The sequence below is a fragment of the Thunnus albacares genome, chromosome 7 (genome assembly GCF_914725855.1).
Source record: "Thunnus albacares chromosome 7, fThuAlb1.1, whole genome shotgun sequence".
Lineage (NCBI taxonomy): Eukaryota > Metazoa > Chordata > Actinopteri > Scombriformes > Scombridae > Thunnus > Thunnus albacares.
The window spans coordinates 25,294,228-25,320,573 of record NC_058112.1 but is presented as its reverse complement, the minus strand read 5'-3'; the positions used below and the strand labels follow the sequence as shown (position 1 = coordinate 25,320,573).

At 40.2% G+C, this 26,346-nt stretch overlaps 2 protein-coding genes and 1 long non-coding RNA gene across 8 annotated transcripts in view; 1 reads left to right on the top strand and 2 right to left on the bottom strand.

The window, feature by feature from the left end:
* Positions 1-4,105: 4,105 nt before the first annotated feature.
* Positions 4,106-6,006, bottom strand: cdkn1cb (cyclin-dependent kinase inhibitor 1Cb). The gene is made up of 3 exons (XM_044356649.1): positions 5,237-6,006; positions 4,938-5,055; positions 4,106-4,460 (listed from the first exon to the last, which is right to left on the bottom strand). Exons 1-2 carry the CDS (start codon positions 5,766-5,768, stop codon positions 4,940-4,942), a joined length of 648 nt encoding a protein of 215 aa, XP_044212584.1. The 5' UTR covers positions 5,769-6,006; the 3' UTR covers positions 4,106-4,460; positions 4,938-4,939.
* A 940-nt stretch (positions 6,007-6,946) lies between these two features.
* On the bottom strand, positions 6,947-15,115 carry LOC122985549. 6 transcript variants are annotated; one of them, XR_006404150.1, is made up of 5 exons: positions 14,114-14,186; positions 10,908-10,995; positions 9,445-9,803; positions 8,705-8,811; positions 6,947-8,012 (listed from the first exon to the last, which is right to left on the bottom strand). It is a non-coding gene; the product is annotated as an uncharacterized LOC122985549 (long non-coding RNA). The 6 variants fall into 6 exon arrangements; XR_006404149.1 differs by lacking the exon at positions 14,114-14,186 and adding an exon at positions 12,894-13,100; XR_006404148.1 differs by lacking the exons at positions 10,908-10,995; positions 14,114-14,186 and adding an exon at positions 12,894-13,090 and having other exon boundaries at positions 6,948-8,012.
* Positions 14,138-26,346, top strand: part of ptdss2 (phosphatidylserine synthase 2) — a 24,974-nt gene continuing 12,765 nt past the window's right edge. Inside the window, exons 1-5 of the mRNA XM_044356293.1 lie at positions 14,138-14,370; positions 18,129-18,230; positions 20,421-20,503; positions 24,162-24,229; positions 25,844-25,978. Of these exons, the coding sequence (XP_044212228.1) occupies positions 14,138-14,370; positions 18,129-18,230; positions 20,421-20,503; positions 24,162-24,229; positions 25,844-25,978 (621 nt within the window). The remainder of the gene's footprint in view (positions 14,371-18,128; positions 18,231-20,420; positions 20,504-24,161; positions 24,230-25,843; positions 25,979-26,346) is intronic.

The following is a 26,346-nucleotide window of genomic DNA, read 5'->3' as shown; positions in this document are numbered from 1 at the left end:
TGAGATCTTAGAGGATTTATGGGATATTTTGTACCTTGTGTCACCATAATTTCGTAATAATAACATCATATTATATTTAACATTAGGTTTTAGTCGTTCCTATGTATAAGGTGATAAATAAAGACTTCTACCTTTGCTGTATGATTATACAGCTTTTGTAGAGAATAAGCTTGCTCGAAATACATCACACACACACACACACACACACACAGAGAGAGAGAGAGAGAGAGAGAGAGAGACACTCAAACAACAGATCCCTCCTCCGGATACAATCACCTTTATGCAAACACGTGGGTCTCTGTCTGAGCACTCCACTCCTGGAGTGGTGGGAGTGGAGTGGTGGTGGTGGTGGGTGGGGGAGGGGGGATGGGGGCACAGGTGTCCAACAATCCAACAGCCACCCACCCCACCCCCCCAAAACACCCTCTACACACACTCAAACACACACTTTCATGTCATTGACCGCACTGCAGATCCCAGGTCGCAACTAAAGCTTCGACTAAACAAAAAAAAATCAGGAAATTTTTAACAAATTTCATCAAGTGTATCAATGAATCTTGATTTTTGTTTGCATTCTTCGTAAAATAAATACAAGGCCTGTGCAAGAAAAGCGCCAAAGAGTGCTAAAAGAGGCGTTTTGGGGAGTTTTGGTGCGTCAAGTAGCTCAACAGGCCGCCAGAAGGTCAGAGCCCAGCTTGCATTTAAAAGTATATATCTAAAATAACATAACTCACTGTGTTTTTGCATTTGTGTTCATTTATACCTCAATATAACTGAAAATCATTGCGAGTTTTCCGCTTCGTTCCGCCTTGTTTGACGTCAACAACTCACCTTTATTTCAGAAAATCAATGACAATATATGCTGCATCTAAATTTCCTATTTGACCTAACGAAACCCAGATTTTCAGACTTAGTAATAATTATAAAAACAGACCTACAAAGACACACTGTGTTCACGTTTCCAATAATTCCTAGACAGTTTTGGTCTGCAGTTCCAAAACATACAGACCTGAATTCAGGCCCTCCATTCGTCACGCTATAGGTTTAAAAAAAGAAGTCTTTTTGGGGAGGGGGGTAAAGGGGGTCAGGGAGCTTTAACTCGGTGACAAAGCCTCATTTGCAGGTCAATGCGATGGCACACTCGCCTCTCCTCTCCATCCAGCTCGCCTTTGTTCCCTGTCGCCTGCGCCGATGCCAGATGGTCATGGAAAATGCTAATTCCCCCTGGCTGATTTTCCTCCTTTCTATATTTAATTGCAGTCTTTGCAGACTGTCCCTGTTAATTGTGTGTTTTGAGTGGAAAATGTGATTTAAGGTTGTTTTTTTTTTTTTTTTTTTCTCCTCTGAAATTATATTTTTAGTTGCTACATTTGCACGAAGTCTGCGCCACATGTGAAAGTGGCTGCATCTAAATTATTTGCCACCTTCTTCCAGACTCATGAAGGGAATACTTTTCAGTGGAATCAATGGAGCATTTTACTGAGGACTGACGAGATATTATTAGCAATCAATGTGACTAATTATTAGAGGCAGAAATAACAGACTTCTGCCTAAACGCACAGGTTAGAGGACGCATGCTCCCTTCGTTGTTTTCCAACTTTCATATATATGACAAACGTAATCTGTCAAAGCAGAGTTTAAAAAAGAAAGAAAAGACTCAGATTTTGATGTGAATTTATTCGTTCCTGTTGGGCAATTCAAGTGCAAGTACAGTTAAAATAAATCCAATTTGACCTACCTGTTTTATTATATTTACACACATTTTTAAGGAGGGAACACACATACTTTTATACATCTTTTATCCTATAAAGTAAATTTAAACGTGATCTATTATATTAAAGGGATTAGAACCTGTTCATATAAAGTCTTAAAAAGCTAAAAAAAATATGTCTTTTCTGACCTGATAATTGATGATCACACACACATATGCAGTGATGTAAGATTGATAGATCCTGGAGGGATAGACTTTAAAGAATCGATCAAGACTAATACCATTTTTACTGATGAATGAGACATATCAGACTGTGAATATGAGTTAGTTTAAAGGTCAGACTGGAGACTTGCAGGGCCCACGGGGCTGACTCTCTCCATCAGCAGCTGCCTGTTTAATTATATTCTATTGCAGCAGGCTTGTTAATGAGGCCTGTATGTTAGCTGTCATCTCTTTCCTGTATGCCCATCAAACTGGCCTGAATTAAGTTATAATCGCCCTGTACATCCTATACGGAGCCCGTCAATAAAGATGTACATATTAAACGTAAAATAAAAACAATGTGAAAGGTGTAAAAAGTGTCAAATATTAAGGCCTTGGTTTAGAAGTTTATATCATTTGTGAAAACAATCACTTATCATGCAAGCTGATTATAATAATTTACTCCCAGTTTCATGTTTCTGTTTAAAGAGGAGCTCACTGAGTTGTATCTCGGGCCTTAACCTATGACCTCTTCCACAATGGCTCAAATTCAACACCATTTTGGGAAAACGAATGCAATTTATTTGGACAAATTTTATATAGTTGCACAGCTGAGGAGATAAATAAAGGAAGATGACCCCTTTAACTCTGAGGGGGGACCTGAGCCCCTGAATGTGTCCAGTCTTCAACATAGAGGGGACTTCATTAAAGTAACACATGAACAGCTGTTGTCTTTAACATGTAAACTATTGAGATTTTAAAAGTACACTGAATGGCCTCGCAGCTCCCCGTGGGCATATGGGCGTTAATTAGCTGGATATAGCCATAGATTAATTATAATATTTTTTTCTCCCATTCGTATCAATAGAGCACCCAGACAAAGTGTCTTTTGTTCTCTGATGCAGGACATTCTGTGGCTGACTGAATGGGTCTTGGCTATGTCTACATGGATTTGCCATATGGCAACAAAAAGGAAAGAATGGAGCCGGAGAGCGCTTTGTGTTGGAAATCAGAACAAGCCCGTCAGAGCTTATGGCTGCATAGAGCTGACAAAGTCACTCTGGCCATCAAAAGTCTCCATTTTTATCAAAACATTAATGTCAGATAGTCAGAACCATTCAAAGAAAATGGAGAAACTTGTGGAAAATTATGAGATGTGGCTTTGTTACGTGCGCACTGACAGGCAGTGCAGGCCCAGCACGCATTCAGACACTGCATTTGGCTTCTTTCAATTAAGGGTAAACTTGCAAGTATGACCTGTTGAATGGTTTGTTTCAATAGACGAGGACAATTACAAAGACTAGTAGTTTTCTTTTTCCAGATCTGGCAGGTGGCCTCCACGCCCGGTGTATCCACGGCGGGGTAAACAGTGTGTATGAGTGGGTCTTTAGAGGGCTTGTTGAGTGCGGGTGGATGTGGGGGTGTCTTCTTTGCGGACAAAGCGGGGATCCAAAGGCAGCTGCTGCTTCTTTAGAGGGGCGAAAGGGCCTTTAAATCCCAGCCTATATCCCGCAGCTGCCATGCTGCAAGGGTGCACGTCTGAATGCGTTTTCCCCCCGCAAGGTATATGAGCCCACAGAGGCAGACAGATACAGGCGGAGCTCAATGAAAAGTACCTGCGTCCTCTGGGGGAGGAGGGTAATAAAATAACACTGCATGGATCTTTAGTGTTTATTGTGTGCAATCCGTGTGTGACATATAAAGCACTCTAAATGTGTCTATACCCAACAATGCATATATATATATATATATATATATATGCAGATGTTAAAGTCTCTTATCTCAACAAGTAACCTGGACAAAAACACCAACAAATCTGGTTAAAGTTGAAGTGAAAAATATTTTTATTCTCCTCTTTTGCAAGACATAATTAGGGCACTTGTATGAAAACACAAAAAAACACGGCTCAGAGACACAAAGAAACCTATTTTTTTCAAGTGTGGACTACTAAAAGGGGAAGCTACATGATTGCAAAACATCACAATAAAAAATAGTAAATAAAATAAAATAAAAATATGCCCTTTGGCTAAATCAACAAGGCATTTAACAAATATAAAGAAACATAAATAAATTATAAGTTAGAATAAAATATACATTTACAGGAAAAAAAACACAAACACAAATAGACATTTATAGGCTATTGTCTCTATAAAGCTGTACACTTTTGGCCAGTGTGGACCATTTTTAAAAAAAAAAAAGTAATTTAGGATTGCACAGATGTTAAAACATTTAACACTGTCGAGTGGCTGTATGCAAAAGCAACAATGAATGCTACATTTGTACTGGATAGAAGTCATCCGGCGAAATCCCCCCCCCTCAACCCCCCCAAACCGTTCAGTCCGTTCAGTCCTGAGAGTCTGGTCCGGTGTTCAGGCTGCGCTCCGCCGGGGCGCACCGCGCTGAAGCAGCCGGCGGTCGGTCGGGCTTCTTTCTCCCACACCGTCCCTAGTGTTTCCTCTCCTCTCCGGCGTTTAAGTGTCGGGGAGAAACATCGTCCCCCTTGATCCTTAAAAAAATGCGCAAGCAAGTAGTGCAAAAGAAAAAACACCTGAAAGGAAGAATAACACACAGTCAATTTTTCTGAGCAACAGTCAATCCGAAGAAAAGACGCGAGTCAGCTTTCTGAGGAAACAGGAGATGTAACCTCAGCAGCAGGCGTCACCCTTTACCCCAAGCCTTTTCCCGCCACATCGTGACGCACACACCCCTCCCCCAGCCTCTAGTGTTACTACAGCTACTACTATCACTACTACTTCGATTTCTCCACCACAAACTCTCCCCACCCCACCTCCCCGATAAGCCTGCCAGCGCTTTTTGGCTCATTAAGTGCTTTACAATTAACACAGACAAAAAAAAGAAAAGAAATGACTAGCTATAGGGCAACAAACAGCCTAAAAACAACCCATAATATTTAACATTTTAACAACATTTCAAGATGTAAGAAAGTATCATCATAATATGAGACCATATTAAAGCAGTTTAAACGGGGTTTTAACAATTAATAAATGATGATAAATCTTCATACCTTCAACGGATCCTCTTTCGTGGAGTTTGTTCCACCTTGATTGGAGACTTGGAGTGATGGCAAGCGTTCATATCATTAGATTTTCTATCAGCAGCTCTCTTTCGTTTAACGAAGAAGTCTGTAGGAAAAGAAGAAATACAGTTAAGACACATAAATCTCTTGGAGGTGAAATTACGCACGAAAGGGAACGAAAAAAACCAAGGGATCATTTGGATACGACGCGCACCTCTGAATCTAAGAGAGCACACAGCCAGAATATGAGATTTAACAAAACCTTTCTTTTTTTTCTTTTTCTTTACCTGTGATGTGTGTGTTGTTGTCAGTAGTGGCCGACCTCTTGCGTCTAACACACGGGACTTGTCTCTGAGTCTGATTCCCTGAGTTGAGCTTGTCTGTGCGGTTCTCCTGGTTGACCTCCACGGGGCAGGGAGTACTGCTGCTTTCGGGCACGACCAGGCGCTCCAGTACATCCATATGAGGGGTCTCCGGGGCAGCAGAGTCCGAGGAGGGCCTCTGCTTAACAGGCGTCGCGGGTACCCGGGTCCTGCCGTTCTGTGCGGAGTCCTGATAAAACGCCGGGGTCTTATCCACGGGGACCTCTTCCCACTTGTAATCCCCATCCAGCGGGGTGTTGGCCTCGAAATTAAAGTTCCATCTCTGCTGGTCCCGCTCGGAAATCTCCCGTAGCTTGGCTTTCATCTCCTGACTCAGCTCATCGTGATCCACCGGTCCGAAGAGGTTGCGACAGACGCTGGTGCGCCTGTGGAGAGGGAAGGTCCTCCTGGCCACCAGCCTCTCCAGCGCGATGCTCGATAACTGGACGTTAGACATGTCCAAAATCTCTCCAACAGAAGCCCCAAAAACACAAAGTAAAAGGTGCCCAATGTGTCTGATTGATCCCCGATGAGAGAATATCAGGTGATGGATGTTGTTGTTGTTGTGGTTGATGATGTGTGTGTGCGTCTCCTCGCTCCTCTGTGTCTATACACCACACAATTCTGTTTAAATGTACCTTCGTCTTGAGACGCGAGGTATATAACCTCCCATCAACCCGTCAGTCAGAGCAGGCACCTCGGACGACTTCCTCATTGGTTGCTTTAAGTCCAACCCTTTCCAAAAGACACTCACAACCCCCACCCTGATTTCCCGTCGGGTCGCGGTGCTGTGAGCCGAGCTGAGCGCAGCGTTTTGATTTTTCTCTCAGAGTGTGAACCCTTGGATAACACTGAGCGGACTTTCCCGGTGTCAGCGTGAATCTGTTGTAGCAACATGTTTAGGTCGTATTCGGGCACTACTGGGTACTATTATTACATAAGCTGCTGGTAGTGGTGCATCCATTATCGGACAGTGTGTCCCCCCCCCCCCCCCCCCCCCCCCCCCCCCCCCCCCCCCCCCCCCCCCACCTTCCTCAGCACAATAAAGCCACTGCCGTGATGTGTGTCCGATTATGCGTTTATAGGAGGCTCGATCGTACGGTGTAAAATGAAGGCACTAATGGTTGACAATATGCAGACAGAATCAAACGTACAAAGAGGGACTGAATCTCGTCCGTTCAATTTTTTTCTGTCCGATGATTGACCCCTCAACCTTACTCTACACATAGCATCCTGTGCCAACACACCCTCTTCGCTTTTATCTCTCACCACAATAACACTGCAGATGAGCTTCTAGGGTCATAGACTATCTTCACTCAGCAGTTTGTGGGGATTTTGCACCGACGAAACTGCTTTGGTTTTACGCACAGAAGCAAAGTAAACAGCAGCAAGAGAGGACAGGGTCACTCCACATATGAACAACTATTCCTCATAAATGAAAACGGTGTCTGTGTTGACATAAGACCATTTGACAATTTTTTATGCAGACCCTTCTGTTTATGAACTGTGCAAGATGCCTTTTCAGCTTCTTTTTCTGACTGACTATACTCTTTTATGTTTAAAAAAGATTGATGTAGTCCAGTTAAATAGTGAATTGCAACCCCTACTTTTCAGCACTGACAAAAAATGGCTGTAGTGAAAGACATATTCAGTTTATTTTAAATAGTATCAATATCCCATTTGATCACTAAAGGTGCTCAATTTGCGTATGGCAGAGTAGGATTATGCACAAAGGTAAAAATCACTGCAGCCATAATCAGGTGTGGCTTGGAGGATGATTATTGGTTATGATAGGTAAGTAATTCAGTATTGGTTTATGTATCATTATTACATGCAGTTCATTGTGGGGTAACATATAACTTTCCCTTGTCAGAGCACCATCAATTGACTGCAAAGTGCCCGCAGAGTCTCCAGTCTGCTGACCTCAGGTCCTCAAATTCAGGAGACAGACAACGCCTTCGCAGTGGATGATGGGTGCACAGCGGCCCCCAGTGGTTTCAAACTGGAACTGCTTAAGCATGGTCATGCTTAAAGTACAAATGCAGCGAGAGGACTTGCCAAGATACAACAAATGAAACACACAGCACAGCTGCTTTACTATAATTGTTGTAACATAAATATTAATATTATGACATATTACTGCATATTTAAACACAGGTTTACTGAATTTAACAGTACAAGTATTAAACTTCATGAAAGAGTTATCAGTCTGAGTACAATTAATAAAACAGGTATTTATTGTTAAAATACTTGTACAAATTCAATCCATTTATTCTCAGTAGCATAAAGAACATTGTCACAAAACTCATTTAAAACAGTAACATAGGTTTCTTTTAAGCTTTTCCATTAAAAAAAACCCCACTAAATGTACAAGAACAAAACCACAGGACTCTAAACCTACAAGGCCGTATTGACAGAAAGCACATAAATTTAAATGAGTCACCTAACCTCGGTTAGCATCTCTGGAATACACAGTTGTGAGGTCTGAACCTGTGACTCTTTGTTTACATGTGACACCGCGATGACACCCATGAGTGTCATCCAGTTCAACTAGGTCACAGTTACTCTACATGTGAGTTCTCAGAGTCACATGAATTACAGTGTGAGACCCCATAGGGAGGGATGACATTAAGTAGCCGCCTGTTTAAATGATTTAGACCACCTCTAAGGTCAGCTGTCTTCCCAGGTGATGTTCAGGCTGCTGAGAAATGCAAAGAAAGAGATATTGTATAGATGAATCTGCAGTATATACACAAAAAAACACTAATATCACAATAAATATTTCCTGATCTCACTGAACTGTGACAAATTCTATGTATCTGGATTATGTACTTGTTTATCTTTTGTTTATTACTAAAAATCTAATCTAATGAGAGAACTTTCATCCTTGTTGCTCATTTGGTGTGATTTACGTAAAGGTCTTTGATGATCACTGATCACTGCTGTTCATTATAACGGTTTAAAAAATGACAAGATCAAATTGTGAGTCACTTCTGCTAAGATGCAATAACGCCACACCCAGCTGATGATTTAGGCTCTGATCAATAACATGAATTCACCGTGATCAAAGCTACAGAAATCTCTATGTGTTGTGTGTTGGTACCCTCTAGTGGTAAAAGGTAGTTTTTTTTTTATCAGTTTAACTCAAAGCAGTACATGCTTTCTGGAAAGTGTTTTGAATGTATATATCTCATAAAATGAAGTGTCAGTAAATTATCAACTTAAGTACCCAATTCCCTCATATTAAAATTCCCTGTAAATAATCAAGAGCATAAACATAAATAGATTGTTGATTGGATTACAGAGCATGATGATGAAGCAGACATCAGTTCATCAGTGCTTTTGTCCTGATAATTGACATAAAAACTCTACCTCAAGAGAAAATATTCTTACCTGTCACATCCCATTGATCACTTTCAAACTGGTTACAGATTCACTTTGAGGTGTAGCTGGAAAGCCTCTGTTCCTGCAGGTGTTGTTTTTCTTTCAGATGTTATCAGCTGGAGTCTTAAGAGGCATGAAAATGCAAAGAGAAAGTCTGTATTAACTATTTTATCTCACAGCTTTCATCAGAGTACGTACAAGCAGTCAACACAAGCGAAGTCCTCGGACCTGTTTCTCTGATAAATGCATCTGTATGATTCTTTCATCTCAAAGGTACACACATACCTCCACTAACTTAACCTAAGAGATGCATAGACCCAGAGGGCTGAATGCATGTTAAAAAGAAAGACCCAGGCCCTAAAGACTCTGATGTCGATCGATGGAGCAGACAAAGACCAAGAACAGGTTTGAACGGTTTGTATTTGAAGGCGATGTTGTCCAAGAGCTTCTAAAGGTGTTCAAACTATTGTGAAAGACCCAATAAATCATTGTAAGACCTTGAACCAAGAAAAGTTTTTTTTAAAAAAGGTTAAGTTAAGTGGAGTTTGTGTGTCGCAATTTAACTTAGTGAACAATGTTATTCATGTCTGCTGCTGAAACACATATAAGACGTGTTTTGTGCTCTTCTTTTATTGCTGCTGTTGCTGTTGTTTTTGAAAAGCCATTTTTCCAGGGTGTTGCTATCCAACCCCCACCCCCCCCCCCCCCCTCCCACCCCCCCCCCCCCCACCCCCACCTTGACCACTCACCTGAGAAAATCTCAGCCTTTTAATGTTGCAGAACGGCTGCAGGCAACACCGCAGGGCCTTTGGGAAGGAGGATGAATAGTCATTTGATCCCCACAATTCAACGTGACACCTATAAAACTGTTTTCTCTGCATGGTGCCTGTAAAAGCTTGATACTTGGGAAGCTGGGCATGGTTTGGCACACCCGGTTTGGAGTGATTTCCTGGATGAGTTAGCTACTGTTTCCTACCTAATGACCTGCTCCGCCAAATTATGTACTGCATGTGTGTCTGTAAACTCATTAGATCTTTCAGAGGCATGCCTTCCAACAAGAAATGGGGTGTTGTTCCATCATGTCTTGCTATGGGATGAAACTTCAGCTCTGTAGAAAGCAGAAACAGGAAAAAATAACAGATTCATTTACATTTTAAGCACAGTTAAATATAGTATCCACACTATCTGGGGACATTTCTATTACTTTTGTCATAGATTTGCATGTCTTTGGATTTAAAGCGATATTGAACTTAAGCAGTTGACTGTAATGTGCTAATATCGCTTATTTCACTAAAAAACCTGCAGCTACATTTCTGTGAATCCTCTCTGGTTTTCATCCAATTCTGCTAAAGTCTGGAAGCATTGAGAATGACACTGTTTTATACCTTGAAGATGTGCTGACAAGTAGGAGTAGCAGAAAAGTGCATATCAGTGAAAAATCCAATGGGAAGTAATCACATTTATAATATTTAATATTGTTTTCATTTTGGTTGGGAAAATGTATATTAAAGAACCCTACAAATTTGAGTCTTTATTCATCGGCATCTCCATTTTAGAACAATTAAAAATCAAACATCCAATAGGATATTTCACCCAAAACATGTTCTGAAATACAGCAAATGGTGTCCGAGGATTTATAGATACCTTTTCACTGTGTTGCTTGGAGCTGTTAAATATAGAGCTCAGAATGTTCTCTATCTACGTAAGATCTAAATTAAATTAAATTATGAAATGGCAACCATGTGCTGCTTGCACCTAACTTGTGCAGTTTCTTATAAGATAAGACTTTATAGCTGTGTGGTTTATCTAACTGTCTCCTGCACTACTTTTGAACTCTGCCTCAGTATTTTAAGCTGTATTTTATAGTCTTTAAAGATTCTCCCCTTTCCATCCCAGTTGTTTTATGCCTTGTATTTTTTTTTTATTATTTCTTTTTAGTTATGGGATTTGAAGAGCTTCATGTTATGCTCTGGATCAGAGAGATTGTCACCATATCAAAAGCATATTCTTTGTTTAGAAACAATATTTATATGCTAAATGTCTTTCAAGGAGCAGCCTCTTCAGCACTCGGGGGTTTTTGTTTTTGAAAGCAAATTGTTTTATATGCCATTCAGTCAAACATTATAAACTGAGTTCTTCAGAGAAGTACTTGAAGCCTTGGGCTAATCCTGCCATTCATTTACTCTTATAATAACAAAACCCCTGTCCTCACAGTTTATGATCTACTGTGGCCATTATGGTTCTCAGCTCTCAGTGGGCCTCGTCCAGCCTGCGGAGAATGTTGTCTTTGGCTGTAGATACTACAATACCAATCATTTTACACACATACACACACACACACACACACACACACACACACACACACACACACACACACAGTCAAATTTCCATAACTTCAGAGAACATTACATTGACTTACATTCATTTCCTGGAGACTTACCCTAACCTCAACATTAACAACTACTTGCATAACCCTAACCTAACCTTAATATAACCCTAAACTAACCTTAACTTTAAACCATGTCTTCACCCTAAAATTAATGATTTACGTTAATAGGACTTGAAGGTAGGCAAGTCCCCACAACATGAGGAATACCTGGTACACACACACACACACACACACACACACACACACACACACACACACACACACACACACACACACACAGTGGTTAAAGTCACTACACTATTACAATAGCTACCATGAGCAATGGAGTAAAAAGCCATTTAACCCTATAAAAGTAGTGATATCACATTTAAATGTTGTATTCAAAACTGTACTTGAATGTGCAGCAATAAAAAGCATTAAATACAACTCATCTATTACTAAAAGTACTTTGAACAATATATTGATGCATTGACCTGTAATTAAATCCATGTAAATGTGGTGTAGTAATAAGTACAATATTTCCCTCCCAGATACACTCGAATAAATATAAAGTATTCCAAAGTGGAAATACTCAAGTAGAACTGTTTTTTCACTTCACCTCTGGCCTGCAGTCACCAACTCTGGTTACACAAGAGAAAGATAAACGGTGTTTTTTTGCCATGTTGTTGTCAGCTGAGGGATTTTCCCAGCAGAAAATTAAGTCTTGAGGAGAATTTTCTGAATGGATCTTTGACAAGCCAAAGATGGCGATGCAGTCTAAGCAAAGGGTATAATTGCCCAACAGTGTCGAAAAGCTTTTAAAAAGCTTCTGTAATAGTTGTTGTTGATCAGAGTGAGGCTAAGGTTTTCAGATTGCTTCATCTGTGGGCAAGTAAAGCTGTTGGGGACCGTTAGGGTGAGTTTACACCACACTGACTGATAGGAATGAGATATTCTGCTTCTTACACAAAATAACCACACTGTTTGAATTTCTAGGTTTTTTAAGATAATAAATGATGTAACTACAGTACTATATACAAGAACTTGTAAGTTCTAAAAATAACTTGTTACTAATGGCTCCATTAGTTTTGAACGATCATCTACTAAAAACATTACAGAAAAACATTTAGGTTTCCAGGTGATGATAGAAATCTGTGTGTCTGGTTGTTATCCTTCTCCAGCATGAAACTTGCCAATTTATATTCAGTGGAACTTCTGACGTGATGGATTGTTGTTTAAATATAAACCTAAATTAATGCCTCATGAATCACTGCTGACATGATGGCTTCTTACAAAGAAAGAACCCTCTTAGCATTTATCAATGGATTATCAACATTTATAAGAATTAAAAAAGAAGAAGAAAAAGAAAAAGAAAAAAAAACACAGCCAAAAGGATTTTGTCCAAACTGGCAAACCAAAAGCTGCATTTCATCTAGCCCAGTGGTTCTCAAAGTGGGACCCAGGACTCCCAGGGGTCCTTGAGGTGGTTCCCCGCAAAAAGGAGAATAATTTATTTTCACTATAATTCCATCCATAAATAACACAATGACAGAATGTATTACTATTTTGGTTATTTGTTTCATACACGTTCTGTAATAAAACATCTAAAAGCAAAAACCTTACCAGATGGGACTTCATGGTCTAATTTGTGTCAGTTTAGGGGTCCTTGATGTGAAAAAGTTCGAGAACCACTGATCTATATGATCGATGAATCAATTTAACTAATTAATAGAGCCATTAGTTGCAATTTATAGCCTTTATTATTATTATTATTATTATTATTATTATTATTATTATTATTATTATTATTATTATTATTATTATTATTACCTTGAATTCCCGATGCGTAGGATAAACGGAAGTGACGACATACAAATTAGTCAAAACATCTTGTTGGGCTTTTGGTAGCATGATGCATGTCTTCACAATTTTACAAACGGCGCACTGTGGTGACGTTTCTCATATGTCATCGACAGTTACTGCATGGTTTTAAAACTTAAACAACAACTCATCAGCTCTTACAATCAAAGCGCAGTCTGTCTGCTACGGATGATCTGGTTGACCCGCCAGATAGGTCAGGCTGACAGAAAGTATCACGAGTACGACTTCAGATTTAAAGTTTTAGGTTTAAAAATAAAATCACATCCCATTAAAGTAACATTATTTTGAAGAGTGAATGACCGGATGCTTTCCTCTTTAGTTCTGCTTAACAGAATCGACGCCATCCATGCCCATGTGAACACTGTAGACTATGGTTTGGAGCGGTCTGTGTGATTGTTTCCACAGTAGAGACAGTCTCCAGGCGGTGTGTGGCACAGTTTACCGCCAATTTGGTTTCCTTTCTACTTACAAAACGGATTTCAATCGTTTGTACTGATGTAGCCTCAGTAGCTCGTTAACTCACCCGGACTGGTAATCCCATAAATTCAGTTGGTAAGTAATGTTAGCTTAAATTTAACGGCAACACCGTTCCTAGTACCTAACATAAAGGTTATTTGTGACAAACAGATAAAGCACTGGCTTGAGTAATGATGGTTTTGCGTCAGTTTATTGTTAACGAGCTTGTTGATTTAGCCTTGTTAGCAAGGTCAAATAGTCAAAAGAAAGCCTGCTATAAATAGCTAACGCAGTTAGCCAAGCTGAGACACTGTGATTTGTTCACTATCTGATCAAGTTAATATCCCGAGAGTGGTGCTGTCAAAAAGTCGTCGCCATTGTTTGACGCCTGACAGTCTTGCCACGCTTGTTTTTGCAGAAATGCGTTGGCATAAGTAGGCGGTCAGAGAAATCTTAGCTACATGTCTGTCTCCTCTGCATGCATATACTACACTGTACTGTATTGTGCTGGGCGGTGTTAAACAGCCAGCAGCTAAAGCAATCGCAGGACGTGAATTTCTGGTTATTCTCTCCTCTCTAGTATCGTGTAATAAGTAACGTTCATGTCCTCCGACCACCCCAGGATGTTGACAGCCACTTGGGTGGGGCTGACGCGGATGACAGTACAGGGGAACACAGCCCGAGGTTAAACCAAACCGCATATTTTATCTCACCCTGGACGGTTGGTCGGTGAAGACATGACCAAGCAGGAGTCGAAGAAAAGCGGCGTGGCCGCGGTCAACGCAGCCGGCAAGTGTGCCAGCGCCGCATGCGCCGCCGAGCAGGTCAACAACGGCCCAGTGGAGCCGCGCTGTCCGGATCAGAGCGCACCGATCAAAGCCAAGGTGATGAAGCAGACATCCAGGGAGAGCCTGCACCGGCGAAACACCGAGTCCGAAGTCTACGACGACGGGACCAACACCTTTTTCTGGTGAGTGCTCTCTGGCAATGTCAACTATAATGTAAATGTCAAATCCTGGACACTGCAGCGTCTGAAGTGTGATGGTGTTGTTTTGTCAGTGCCAACAAGAAAATACCTACAGCGCAATAAGAGGCATGTGTTTGGTAACAGCAGGGTGTGTTATAGGTTTCAAGGTGAACTGAAAGACAGGCCCAAGTGACCTCCATTAATTATAACAAGTACTGTCACCTTGATCGACATCTTTAAATGTGCGTTACAGTATATAGTAAGTCGAGCTGAAAGGAGGTTTTGGTTTAATTATTCAAATGCAAAATGATAGCAAGGAATCACAGATGCTTACTCCACAAGGTGTCAGTTTTTAAGGTGCTCTGCTAATGTTTGCCTTGCTGCCATGGATGCTTACATTGCAGATTCAAGCTCAGAGCTTGTTGTTGACAAGCCAAAAGCTAATATGCCTACCTGCACCTTCAGCAGAAAGAGATCCACGACAGAGTTGAAGTCAGAGCGGATATTTTGCTCATGCAGTGAACTGGAGGAGTCAGTTGTGCATGCACCTACTGACACAAGTACACACGCACACAGATGCAGCGTGTTGAAATGTGCAGGATGCAGGTGCTGTCATGTGAGAGCATGAGGCTAGTCTGGAAAAGTGACATTCTCCTCTGCAGCCTTCCTTAATTTATTGCTGCTGCTGCCTCTCAACCTGTCGCTCCAGCAGTATTTATGCCTGACTGTGCCTTTGTGTGTGTGTGTGTGTTTCTCAGCTCTGCTTTGTGTGGAAAGCGAGGAGCGGTAAGGATCTGCTAAGATATCCAATATCTCTGGCAGAGAAACCTTAATGAGAATTTGTCATTACTGTGATTCAACCCGCCAAAATGACCCACTAAGTCACATCAGCACCTCTCTTAAACGGTTGCTTTTCATGAAAGGATAGCTCAGTTCGGACACAAACCGCCCATGGTAACACTCGCTTGTGATTTTGTGTGGAGGAATTTGTTCTCACAGTGGTTGGTTGGCACTCCCAGTTTAGTTATAATGGAGAACTGATAATGAATGTAGCTATTTACTTTGTGGTCAACTTGGAGACTCGTGGCCATTGTGAATCATATGGCGTGCTTTGTCTTTATGGGCAACTAATGCATCCATGAAACACATTGAGAACAAAAAAAAAGAATGAGAATAAGTAGCATCTCAGTGTTTCCTGTCTGACTTCACCAGAAATTCACATTAGTTGGTTGCTTTTTTTTTTTTTTCGCATTATAAAAACCATAATGGGGATTTTTTTTTTTTTTTCCTAAAGCTAGAAGCTTTGCGGTAATGAAACCACACACCGGCATTCAAATAGAGGAAATGGCAGTGAAATAGTCATATGTCTGATTATGGAGTCAGTATAGGAGCACCGTGTTGTGGGAGTATTACAGACATACTAAAGAACTCTCTGGTGACGTTCGCAGCTTCCCCTGGATGTTGTTGTAAGAAACTGTCGTGCAACCTGCCTCAGATTGGAATTGGGGAAGTGTTTTTTTTTTTTCCTGAGAAAACTGAAATAGCTTTGATAGACTTTAGACAGACCTATAGACCTTAGACAGATGTGACAGAATTTTATGCTGTGACACCAATTTTGCTATTTCCCCAAATAGCATTTCTGCGCACACATTTCAGTTCTAAGAAACTACTGAGATTGTTTTCAACGTTTAGACTACTGGCAATGTCTTAGAGAAGGTTTATTTTTAGATTTTATTGAAAGAGAAGAACCTAAGTTGGGGTGGTGATTGCACTCAAAAGAACATAGTGCTCCCAACAGGATTTAATTTTATAAAAGTGTCACAAGGCTCATGAACTTAACAAACTTGGATCATAGAAACCAGAGGCTGCTGTGGTCAAACACATGAAACGGCCACAATCGAGCATGTTGTATCGAGTGAAGTCATATTATTTGGCTCAGTTAAGTCACAAATTGTATTTGACAAGCCTGTCTCAACCCTGCTGTCCGCCTCAAGACTAAATCATATTGGACATTAGGCTATTTCTGTATATGGCTGTAATGGTCATAAGACTGTCAACCATCAGCTCATTTAATCTTGATTCTCAACCTGTGAGTTTAGCCTGTCTCTCAGTCGCACCGGGTTGGTATTTCCGTTGCATCTTTTCATTCCCAGTGGTGTGTGGTTGTCAGGTGAGAGAGACGCCAAGCCTTCCCCCCGTGTCTCCTGTGAAACAGGTTGGATAAGGAGGTGGAATGGGGGAGAAAATGCTAATGACACCCGGTGTGCCATCTCCATCTCCATCACTCAGACTCTGAGCCAAAAGGCTGGCAGGGGGTGGTCTTCAGTTTGAAGAGCAGCAATAGCAACCTCAATATGAAAACAAGTGTTTTAAACCATTGCTATACTTCCAATAATAAGCACTTTAAATGATAAGACTGGTGTTGTTTTATCAACATGTCCCCCTGGTTGCAGCCATGTATAGCTTCTGCCTCTGTGCTATAGATGTCTATTTTTGTCTGAAAAACACATAAAAGAGCTGCATTGTTGCATCGGACGACATTTTCCATACCGACAGGGAGCATGGCCGGTGTATTTAATTCATAAACAATGCCGTGAGTGTATTACCGATCTCTGGAGAGAAACTCTGTGTCACACGTTACTGAGAATGCTCGGGCACATGGTGTCGTGTTTACACTGCTTTTGCCAGTTTGATAAGCTGAGAGGAATAAACCACGCTCACTGTTTTTATTGTGAAAAGCTGCGTTAATCGATTTTTGGTCACAAGGGTGCAGAAAAACAAGCTGACTAACGCACATCTACACTGGAATCGCCAACAAATTTGACCTCATTATTTCAGTTTCCCCCCTCGTCTGACGGAAAATATCTTTATTCTTTATTAAACTTATTGTTTAAAAAATATTCCTTTTCCTCATTCCTCTAATTACCCTACTTTTAAATGATTTATTAAGCCTACATTCATTTAAATGATTAGAAGTCACCGCAAATTGATGTCATAGTAACAGGTAGATATATCAGTGTTGATGTATATGTCGCTCTAACACCAAATTGCAGCACAGAAAAGATATAATTGAGCAACATAGTTCACCAGAGAGTAATAAAAAGTTTACATACATCACTATTTGTAATGGCCGATGCCACTTGCCATCTGATCGATCTGACATTACAAACTGTATGTTCATGTGACTCATATCAGCATGTTGATAAATAAAACTTTGCCCTCTGAGTTGCGATAAATCCCACAGATAGCACGGATGAATATCTGGACCGCTATTGTTGAAACTGTTGTACAACAAAGGCCAAAGTTTGCCTTCTCCTTGCCGTCCGGTAGGATATATATGAGCCTGTAGCTAATGTCATAGCCTTAAACGTCAGGTTCAACATGTCCACTGAAGTATATGTTATTAGTCCTACACCATGATTTTTTTTTTACAGGCCTAAGGCAGAAAATGAATACACAACTAAAAGAAAATATCAAACTGACTTAGAAAATCTTACAGATTCCTCATTTCAGAAGGTTGTGAAGTTTCTTTCTTCACAAGCACAGGATGTTTATTCACCTTCTAAACTAACCACCAATGTGAACAGGGTTCAAATAACAGTGCAGTGATGTTGCTCAACTTTTCTCCCTCTGCAACATCAGATAGCATCAGCAGATTTTTCTCTCTCTCTAAAGGCTTTTATTGTATTTTTTTTCTCTTTGCAAATGGTATTAATATCACTCTCCTCCCTCTCTCTCTCTGTCTCTCTCTCTCTCTACAGGCGAGCCCATACTGTGACAGTGCTCTTCATTCTGACCTGTGCTCTGGTCTACGTCACACTGTTGGAAGAAACCCCACAGGACACGGCCTACAATACTAAGAGGTCAGTTGTTTGTGCTCATCACTTCCCCAACTGTCCCTACAACCAGAACCACACAGGACACAACAGCCAGCTCCAAAAACACTTCATGTAATCCACACGAGTCTTGTTATTGGACTGCAGAACTGTCATTTTGGCAGCAGTTTATTTTACCTATTTCATTAGTAATCCGAACTACTAGTAAACTCAGTGTTTATCCTGATTTTTTCTTCTCTTCAAGTATCATTCTGTCCATCCGGTGACACGTTTTACTAAAGAGGCACGAACGATTTGCCTCTTTTGTGTGTGAGATGTGGGGGAAAAGGCAGCAGTGCGTGTGTTTGTCTATTTGTTGTGGGTCATGTCACATTGTCACTCAATGAATAGGTCACATAATGAAAACCAGCAAATGAGCACACCGATGTTGATCTCACCTTTAACACCATTTGGCATTAAGCCACACAGTCGCCGCAACACGTTTGCAGTACAAAACCCTCATCATCATCAATCGAATCACTTTCTTCGTCAGCAGCATTCACCTTGAGCCCAGCTGGCCCTCTTTTTTTTTTTTTTTTTTTTTCAAGGCCACATGTAGCTGTTTGGAGCTGGGAAGAAAAAAAAAAACCCTGATGACCATGAAAGAAGAGCATGAATATCAGGTTACAATTTGATCAGATTAAGATTCGGTAAATGTGTTTGAAGCTTTACTCTTTGAACACAGAGAAAACACGCAACCTTGTACAATTAATTAACTGAAGCATGCAGACTTTGATGAAAGCAAGATGATAGAGGTGTAATCCAGCTCGCCTTTTTAGTGTCTTATGACCAAAGAAAGAGGCACAGCATGCTGAGTACTTTGGGGTTGTGCAGTAGCTCATATAGGTATGAAATGACCTATATCAGGATATGGGATTTCGGTCATAGCTGATTATTAACAAAAAAAAAAAAAGAGGAGAGAGAGAGGAGGAGGAGGCTGGTGCGAAGGGAAAGCCAATGAGAGGTTCCAACTGAGACGTAGCTGATTATGAAAGTGCAGGCAGGGAGATACCGACTGAGCCAGTGAAGAAGAAAAAGTACTACTTTGAACAACAGTGGCTAACGCAGTATGTGTGGTTGCTGGTCACTGGTGCTACCAGTGGAAAAGTTATTCCGAAGCCTAGATATCTTTTAAATATTAATATTCTGGCTGACTTTGGCTTGCTCGCTCGGGCTGAATTGACCTCACGGTGTAGGTCAGGAGTTGATTCACACTGGTCTGATGACAGCCACCTGAGCACTGAGCTCCTCTCTGTTCTGCCAAACTCTAAACTCGGCTGCGACGAGTGTTCGGAAGCTTACTTAACGCAGGAAAAGGCCTGCTTTGTGTAACGTCTCATGTGAACTGAAAGTGTAGAGAAAAAAAAAAGAGAATCTTAACTTAAGTCTTATGATATTATACGTTTGCAAGGGCCGTGTGTGTGTGTGTGTGTGTTTGTGCGTGTGTGTGCGTGTGTGTGTGTGTGTGTGTGCGTGTGTGTGTGACACAGAGAGTGATTGTAGGTTGTGTTTGTGTGCTTGTGAGGGATTGTGGGACAGTTCTTAACAGGATTTGCTGCAGTCAGCGCAGACTGGCTCGTGGGGGATAAAGACGCTAGAGCTTCTTCCTGGCAGCAGAGAGCACACACACACACACACACACACAACGTCTCAATCACTTACTCATTTCTACACTGTTTAATACACCAATTCCATTTGAAACATTGTTATTTGAGCCATTTACTCACTCTCACCAGCTCACTAACACATACACATCCGCCCTCACTTTGACATACATTTATGTTCCCAAACCCACACACTTTCACACAATCAATCAGTCAGTCATTTACAGTCACGCTCCCACACTCGTCGGCGAGCACGAGCTTTAATCGCGTCGTGTGTCCAGTGTCTAATCCTACCCTGTTAATTTGTAAGTTCAGAGCAGCGACCTCGTCTTGTTTTCAAGAGTTAAACACAACAGGGATCAGAAGCAACACAATCTCACACCAGCAGCTGCAAGACGGTCTCATCACTAAGCAAACACAGTGGGGAATTGTAGTAAGGTGGCTGCTGCCTCTCTGCTCTTTGTACTCGCATCATAGATCTTTGAGATTAGACAAGGGTTTTAAGTCCATTAGAGACTTATTATTTGAATCAATAGTGTAACGTAGACGTTTTTTCTGATTTGTGCTCTCGTAGGGGGATTGTGGCCAGTATCCTGGTGTTCCTCTGTTTTGGAGTGACACAAGCCAAAGATGGACCCTTCACAAGACCACATCCAGGTAAGATGAGCACAGTTATTGCGTAACCAAACATGAACAAATATCCCCCTTTCTTTCTTCTTCTCTTGTTTCCTGTGCGTCTCTATGATAGAGTTGCAAAGTGGGAGGAGCTATCTTGGACACTCCTGGTTCAGGAAGTAAAAATCCCATTTTTCCCATAAACAACATTATGTGACTCATAGTTTCAGCGGCTTATTTAAGCAGTTTGCGGCTGCTTAAATCAACAGTACGAAACAACAGTACAATACCTTTTTCTCTTCTACGTCATTTGATACCCATCGTGTGAATGGAATCATTCAGTCGCGTAAAATGCCACCGCTCCTCCCCATCCAAGTTATTTTTACACAAATACATTTTGAAAGTGTTGAAATTGTTGAAATATTAATTAAATAACTGTACAAAACTGTACAATATAGCATTATCGCTACAGACTGTATGGGATGTGGCTGCTGCTGTAGTTGGCCAGTCACATGTCACATTAAATCAAAGAATGCTTGCAGTGATTGGCTGCTAGCAAAACCATACAAATAGTCATTTTTTTCTACATCTGGGTTCAGCAAGGATCCGATACAGGTGTCATTTGACTTGGAGGAGCTTCGATGCTGCTTGGTACCGAGTTATTTCGGTCGATACCTTAAAGTTATCGAGTACTGCTGATTCTTTTTTTATTCTTTTCTTATTTCAACCAATAATATCATGACATCCACCCATCAATCAATCTTCAACTTTTAGTGGCACAGAGCTATGATTCATTATGACACGCCCACCCTCCCAACGTCATGTCCCGCCTGTCTATCCAGTTATCCTCCAGCGGCCTCTCTCATCTCATCGTTTGTTCAGTAACGGATAAAATGTCAAAGAAACTGAAGGGAAGGCAATGCAGGTTAAATATCACATGAAGACTCAGTCGAGCTTTTGCAGTGCCATTCTGAAGCATAACGGGATGCATCTATGAACATCCTCCTCATCACTGAAGCACTTGTTTACAAATATAAGCAATGAAACATAAGAGATAGTAATCGACAGGAACTTGCTGCTGTTCATATAGCGTGCTATCATCAGGAGAATCCCAGGTGTTGAGGCTGATGTTTTAACGGCACATTGTTTTTCCCTTTCCCTTCCTGTGCAGATGAGTGAGAGAAGCTGAGAGCAGTTATCACTATATCGATCAATAGCAACATTTGAGAATCTCATCTTGGTTTTTTAATATGATATATAGATCCTGTGAGTGCTGGGAATCAATGGCTCACTGAATGTAATTGTCCAAATAAAGGAGGCATATGAATAAATGAAGAATCCATAGTGTCTTGAAAGCAGGTGGGGTGTTTTTCCTGGCATGGCTTAGATCTAATCAAATCCCTTTTTAGAAAACAAGATAAACAACAACAAACAGAAGCCCAGACAGGACTGTAATTCTCAGTGAATAGCTTAATCAGTAAAATCACGCACTCACTCTAACATGACGTTCCCAACCCGCTCATTTCTCCCACTCGTATTTTAGCTGCTGTTTAAATTTAGAAAAGAGACATCAAACACATAAAAAAAATGTTCCTTATGATCTTAATCCTCCTCCACAGCAACCCCCTATCAATCCAAGAGATCCAAGAGATTGAGACAAATTTACATTAAGCAAGTTTGTTTTACCTGATATTGTATAATGGCTACTGAGAACTGTCTAGTAACCGAGCAACATAACTCCATAACACCTCTGATGCAGGTGTTTGTTTACAGCTCTAATTAAATGCTTCAATATTTAAATTCTAGGTAAAGACGGCAACCACAGGGTTTTAGCTAAAGAGCTTGGTGCTTTGTTATTTATGTAACCAATTAAAAAAAAGATAGATAGCTGCTCTGTAAATGCCATACAAATGTATTTATTTTAAACATCTTTGATATTTGCATGAGGAAAGAGAGGACTTTTTAAATGATGTGGTGGAGAAACTGGTAGCTGGTTTGTTTGAAGGACAGCTGCAGGGAATCATAGTGAGAAAAAGCGACCATATAATTTGTTGGTTATTATCCCATAAACGTACACATCAGAGTTTTCCTCAAACATTGAGTAGGAGTGCTGCTGAAGACTTTATAGGATCGTGTATTGTTCATAAACATATATTGACTGCTCGCTGTGTTGTTATAGATCTATAAAATAAATAACAACTGCACGGTGTCTGGATGCAGAAGAAGTGCTGTTACAGTTGGATTTATGTCCTAATAGTTGATATAAAGTCTGCATCATTATTGAAAGTGCTTCTTTATTTGCCTGAGAGTTTTATTGTCACTTGCTTTTGATAAGGGCCTCAGCCACAGTATGTTTTTATAGTTATAGTTTTATATAATTTTACAGGCTTAATGAAACTGTTTACATGGTGATATATTTGGTGAGTGCATTAGCTTAACTGTGGCACCCTTTTTTTTTTTTAAATCTCCCATTCAGTATGAAAGGATGTCTCTATTTAAACAGTGCAGTTCTTAGTAATTGGCTATTTATGTTTTTAACCAGGAAATTCATGCAGAGTACACTTACATCTCATCCCTCACGCAACTTGTTCCTCACTAAATCCTGAGAGAAAGGAAGGAAGGAACTACAATAACAGGGTGTGGAGGACAGCGTGCATGGAAACACACATAGAATATTTGCAGTCTTCGAAGGCGTGAAGTGGCCGGGCAAGAATTCGAGCCGCTGTTGCTGCATTTCTTGTGCCTTCTTGACCCCTCCTTTTGTGGTCTGAAAGACAAAGGGGGTGTTTTATGTGTGTGTGTGTGTGTGTGTGTGTGTGTGTGTGTGTGTGTATTTTGCGACTGCGTCATACTCCCTGACCTGTTGAGCCAGACAAGTAGGTTCCATTGTTGTTCACCTGGTTGCAGTCGAGTTGAAACTCCACAGGTTTGTATCCAAGGAAAAGACCCAGAGGGGTTTTCAGATGTATATCCTCACAGCAAACTGAGCTCACACACATGAATTCAAAAGGGATTACAGTAATAGTAACGGTTGAATTTAAAAACAATAGCTTCATTCTTGAGACATTCATTACAGTATCTTACAGTAGCTTTAGGCTGTGGCAGTAATCCTTCCACTTCATTTTTTTTATCTACTGATGAAGTTAAACTTTAATGGAAACCAGGTTCTTCTGACTGATTCTCTATTTTATTACCTCATTTAATTTGTTTTCATTTTACATCTCATAATCATGATTTGGCACTAAATCAAACACCCGCACCCCGAGTCCCTCATGTGTTCCTGTTCCTAAATGTCAAAACACACGCTACCCATTTATTTCCTGTAAATTAAGGGCTTCAGTGTGAAGACCGAATGTCAAAGTCAGGGCAGTTAACATAGAAGTTAACTTACCCACCGCTATGATTTTCAGTGTGTTGAAAGCCAAATGCTTGTAAAACAAAGGAAGGGTACAGAAACAGCTAGAGGTATCTATAGGTGCAGTTAGGATTGTTAGGAAGGTTTGTCTATGACAGAGAGAGAGACACATAATGGAGCATCACTCACATTGTCAGACTGCATAATATGTACATAATCTTTGATCTGGAACCTGTAAAAAAAAAAAAAAAACCTCTGTTCTCTGTTTATTTTTTTTAGGAGTGAAGAGTGTGCAGCGTAACTCTGACCGTTACTTTCTCTCTCTCTCTCTCTCTTTCCCTGCAGCTTACTGGCGGTTCTGGCTTTGTGTCACTGTCGTCTACGAGCTGTTCCTCATCTTCATCCTGTTCCAAGTGGGTGTGCTGATGATATTAATGCCTTGATGGGCTAAAAACCTGCATTCAAATATTTAAAGATGCACACATACAGCAACATACGCACATACAAAATACATAAGAGAAGGTAAAATCACGAGACACGTGCATATTCATATAGTGTACATCAGTTATATTTGATTACATCGCATGTTTGCATGTACATCTTTCTTTGTGAACCGTTTTGGTAACGCAGAAGTCATCAATATAGAAGCTCTCATTCTTCTAGACATTCAAACGGACCTTTATCACTGCAAAATTAGCCTCAAAATAGCTCTTAAAACAGAAGGAGTTGTGTGACAAAGTGGCCTCAGTATTGAATGAAACCAAATGGATATTTATACGATCGTACATTTATACAATTTGTAGGACTTGATGATAACAAACCATCACTATCAACAATTGATAATCATTTGGCTTTGTAAAAGATATATATAAATTCTTTCTTGTGTCTAAAAGTATGAATCTTTGGTTGTAGAATTTGTTGCAGATCTTTAGTTTCATTTGGAAGTTGGATGATCAGTGTGACAGTAATCTCTATAACATTCAACATTCATTTTAATTCACGTTTCCTACAGCGATTTGCAAACTGGTCCTGATTTAAATTGTGTATCCTGTAGTGTCCAGAAACCAAAGCAAAGCAGCTCCATCCTGAAACATCACGTGGTGGAGTCAACATGGGGATCTTCAAACTAGCCAAAATCAGGGATTTTGTTCAGAGTTTTCTTTCCAATCTATGGTACTTTTCTGATGTCATCCTCCTACATCTGAAACCCTGGAAGCCTCTCTACTCTCTCCCAGTTTAATTAAAATGTCTCACAGAATCAGACTCTCAGCAGAAATAGCTGCCTTTTACATAACACTTTACCGCCGGCAAACTGTATCTTGTTTGGACACTGTTTAAAAAAAGTTCAAATACTGAAGCCATCTGCCTTTTTAAATAATAAAATAAAAAATGTCACTTGGGAAAAGCTTCCAGAACAGTTTTGTTGTGTGTTGCTGGGAAAAAAAGAGGAAAACTCACTGTATTGAAAGTGAAGTATGTTATAGAGGAGCCCAGTTTAACAAATATATTATATATATATATATATATATATATATATATATATATATATATATATATATATATATATATATATATATATATATATATATATATATATATATATATATTAAACTGATTAAAGAGATTTTTCTATCTGTGACTTAAAGCATATGTTTTTTTAAATAACATTGTAAAAGCAATATGCAGTGTAAACAAAAATATAACGACAAAATCCCTTTTTGTAGGAGTCATCATAGTGGTGCCTTTTGTGGTTGAAATTGTGATTCTAGGTAATAATCAAGATTCTTCAACATTATTATTTGTGGATCTCAGTTATCTTAACCTTTTATTTATCACCTTTAGCCATTAATTATGACTTGTAACTATAACAACGGTGCACTTGAATACGTTTTTCTTTCATGAATTTGTCAGTGTTCTATAATGATGGTCTCATTGCAGCTCTGTGTCTCCATAAAGCTCTTTTTTCAGTTAGAATAAGTGCTAATGTTGCATTTTCTTTTTTTTTTAATTCAACCCCTGTTATCCAGACGGTGCATGATGGGCGGCAGTTCATGAAGTACATCGACCCCAAGCTCGGGGTGCCCCTCCCCGAGCGTGACTATGGAGGAAACTGCCTCATGTACGACCCAGGCAACACCACCGACCCCTTTCATAACATCTGGGTAAGACTGTTAATTTAATTTTATTTGTGTACCTTGTCTGTTCATTTTTTAAGGTTTTGCTTGCTCAGTTTCATTTTGACAACATATATGTCATTTAGTTTAAAACATATTATCTGAGAGGTGTGATATTTTGCTAGTAACTGGCTGTACAGTGACAAGTAACTTTCTCCTGCTGAACGTTTAAAGCTATTTATATTATGACAAGCTTTGCCCTCAATTATTACTAATAAGGAAATGACCCAGATCACAAATTGCGCGGCTGTCTGTACACAGTCCTCTGTGTTCATGTGAAATTTAAGAGAATCCTCTTTCTCCTCTTTCTGTTCCTTTTCTCACATCCATTCACACACACTCATTCAGCATTTGAT

Excerpts from the sequence above, each read along its gene's own strand:
- cdkn1cb (XM_044356649.1), bottom strand. The coding sequence starts at position 5,768 with ATGTCTAACGTCCAGTTATCGAGCATCGCGCTGGAGAGGCTGGTGGCC. Across the intron at positions 5,056-5,236 it reads CAACAACACACACATCACAG|ACTTCTTCGTTAAACGAAAG; the intron begins GTAAAGAAAAAG and ends CTTTTCCTACAG.